The sequence below is a fragment of the Phaethon lepturus genome, unplaced genomic scaffold (assembly GCF_000687285.1).
Source record: "Phaethon lepturus isolate BGI_N335 unplaced genomic scaffold, ASM68728v1 scaffold8096, whole genome shotgun sequence".
Taxonomy (NCBI): domain Eukaryota; kingdom Metazoa; phylum Chordata; class Aves; order Phaethontiformes; family Phaethontidae; genus Phaethon; species Phaethon lepturus.
Window position 1 is genome coordinate 8,974 of NW_010544024.1, and position 1,751 is coordinate 10,724.

At 46.0% G+C, this 1,751-nt stretch overlaps 1 protein-coding gene across 1 annotated transcript in view; it reads left to right on the plus strand.

Annotated features, from left to right (window-relative positions):
• Positions 1-1,751, plus strand: part of LOC104621911 (proprotein convertase subtilisin/kexin type 5-like) — a gene marked incomplete at its 5' end in the record, with an annotated part of 19,908 nt that overhangs the window by 7,818 nt on the left and 10,339 nt on the right. Inside the window, 1 exon segment of the mRNA XM_010288537.1 lies at positions 1,671-1,750. Coding sequence (XP_010286839.1) covers positions 1,671-1,750 — 80 coding nt within the window.

Below are 1,751 nucleotides of genomic sequence, written 5' to 3' on the forward strand. Positions count from 1 at the left end.
ATCCTTCTTGGCAGGGCTGCTCTCAATCCCTTCATCCCCCAGCCTGTATTGATGTCAGGATTGCCTCAAGCCAGGTGCAGGCCCCTGGACTTGGCCTTGTTGAACCTCATGAGGTTCACATGGGCCCATTCCTCAAGCTTGTCCAGGTCCTTCAAGATGACATCTTGGTGTCATCTGCAAACTTGCTGAGGGTGCACCCAATCCTACTGTCTATGTCATCGATGAAGATATTAAAGAATACTAGTCTCAGTACGGACCCCTTAGGGACACCACTCACAACCCATCTTCACCTGAACGTTGAGCCATTGAGCAGGTCTTGACTCAGCCATGCCAGTCTCTTGCCTTCCCTTCCTCATTTGTTACACCTGGAGAACTAGAGCTTTTGCACTCTATGGAAAGCATCCTTAAAGATCCACCAGCTCTGTTTCGCACCCTTGTCCCCAAGGGCAGTTTCCCAGGGGTTCCCACTGACTAACTCCTTGAAGAGCTGGAGGTTTGCTTTCCTAAAATTCAGGATCCTGACATTACTCTTCATCTCACCCATACCCGTCAGGACTATGAACTCCACCAGCCCAAGCTGCCTCCAATCGTGATGCTACCAATTAGCTTAATTCCATTGATGACCAACAGGACCAGTATTTCATCCCCTTGGGTAGGGCTGTCTATTACCTGGCTTAAGAAGTTAGCCTCAATGCATTCCTGGAGTCTCCTGGACTGCCCACAGCTCGCCATGCTACTTTTCCAGCAGATGTTGGGGTGGTTGAAGTCCCCCAGCAGGATAGCAGCATGATGCCTCCTGTAGCTGGAGTAAGAAGGCTTTGTCAATAGGCTCCCCTTGATCAGGCGGCCTGTGGTAGACACCAGCCACAAGGTTGGTCTCTGATACTTACCCATAAGCTTTCAACCTGTTTGTGGTGGTTCTTCAGAGACAGCTCTTCACACTCTATCCATTTCTTGATGTAGAGGGCAATGCCTTCACCCTTCCTTCTTCACCTGTCCCTTCTGTACAGCCTGTAGGCATCCATAGCTGCACTGCTGTCATGGGATTTGTCCTACCAAGTTTCAGTAAAGGCAACAAGTTCGTAGCTTTCTAGCAGTACGGTGGCTTCCAGCTCCTCCTGTTTGTTGCCCATGCTGCATGCATTCATGTAGAGGCACTTCAGCTCGGTTGTCGGCCATGTCACCTTCTTAGAGGGACACCCCTTAATTCCTTTGAGATCTTTTGCTCTTGTTTCCTGTTGGCTCCTATTACCTCAGGAGCCCTTGACTCATCTCCGATGAGATAAGGGATGATGTCCTGAGAGAAAGTGAAATGCAGAGCAAAAACTCCTTGTTGAGTACCATACACATTTTCCAAATCACTGGATGGACAAAGGTTTTATGGTTTATTGTTTATATTGACTTTAACCTGTGGTGCAGTCTTTTACTACATCTACAAGAGGCTGGAGTGCAATGAAAATACCATGAAAAAATCTGATTGAAGAAAGTGTGCTTTCTCATTTTATAGTGAAGCAGTGATTGCACTATCTATATTAAACTGAAGGAACTTATTTGAAAAGCAGTGTCTTCCACACCTACTCAGAAAGTCATGTTTACAAGTGATATGTTTTTGTAAGATGCAGAAGATATAAATGGTTTCTAAAGCTAGATTATTAATACTTAACTTCTAGGCAAATTGAAAGAGTGGTCCTTGGTACTGTATGGAACATCCATCCAGCCTTACTCACCAAGAAATGATTTTCCAAAAGTGG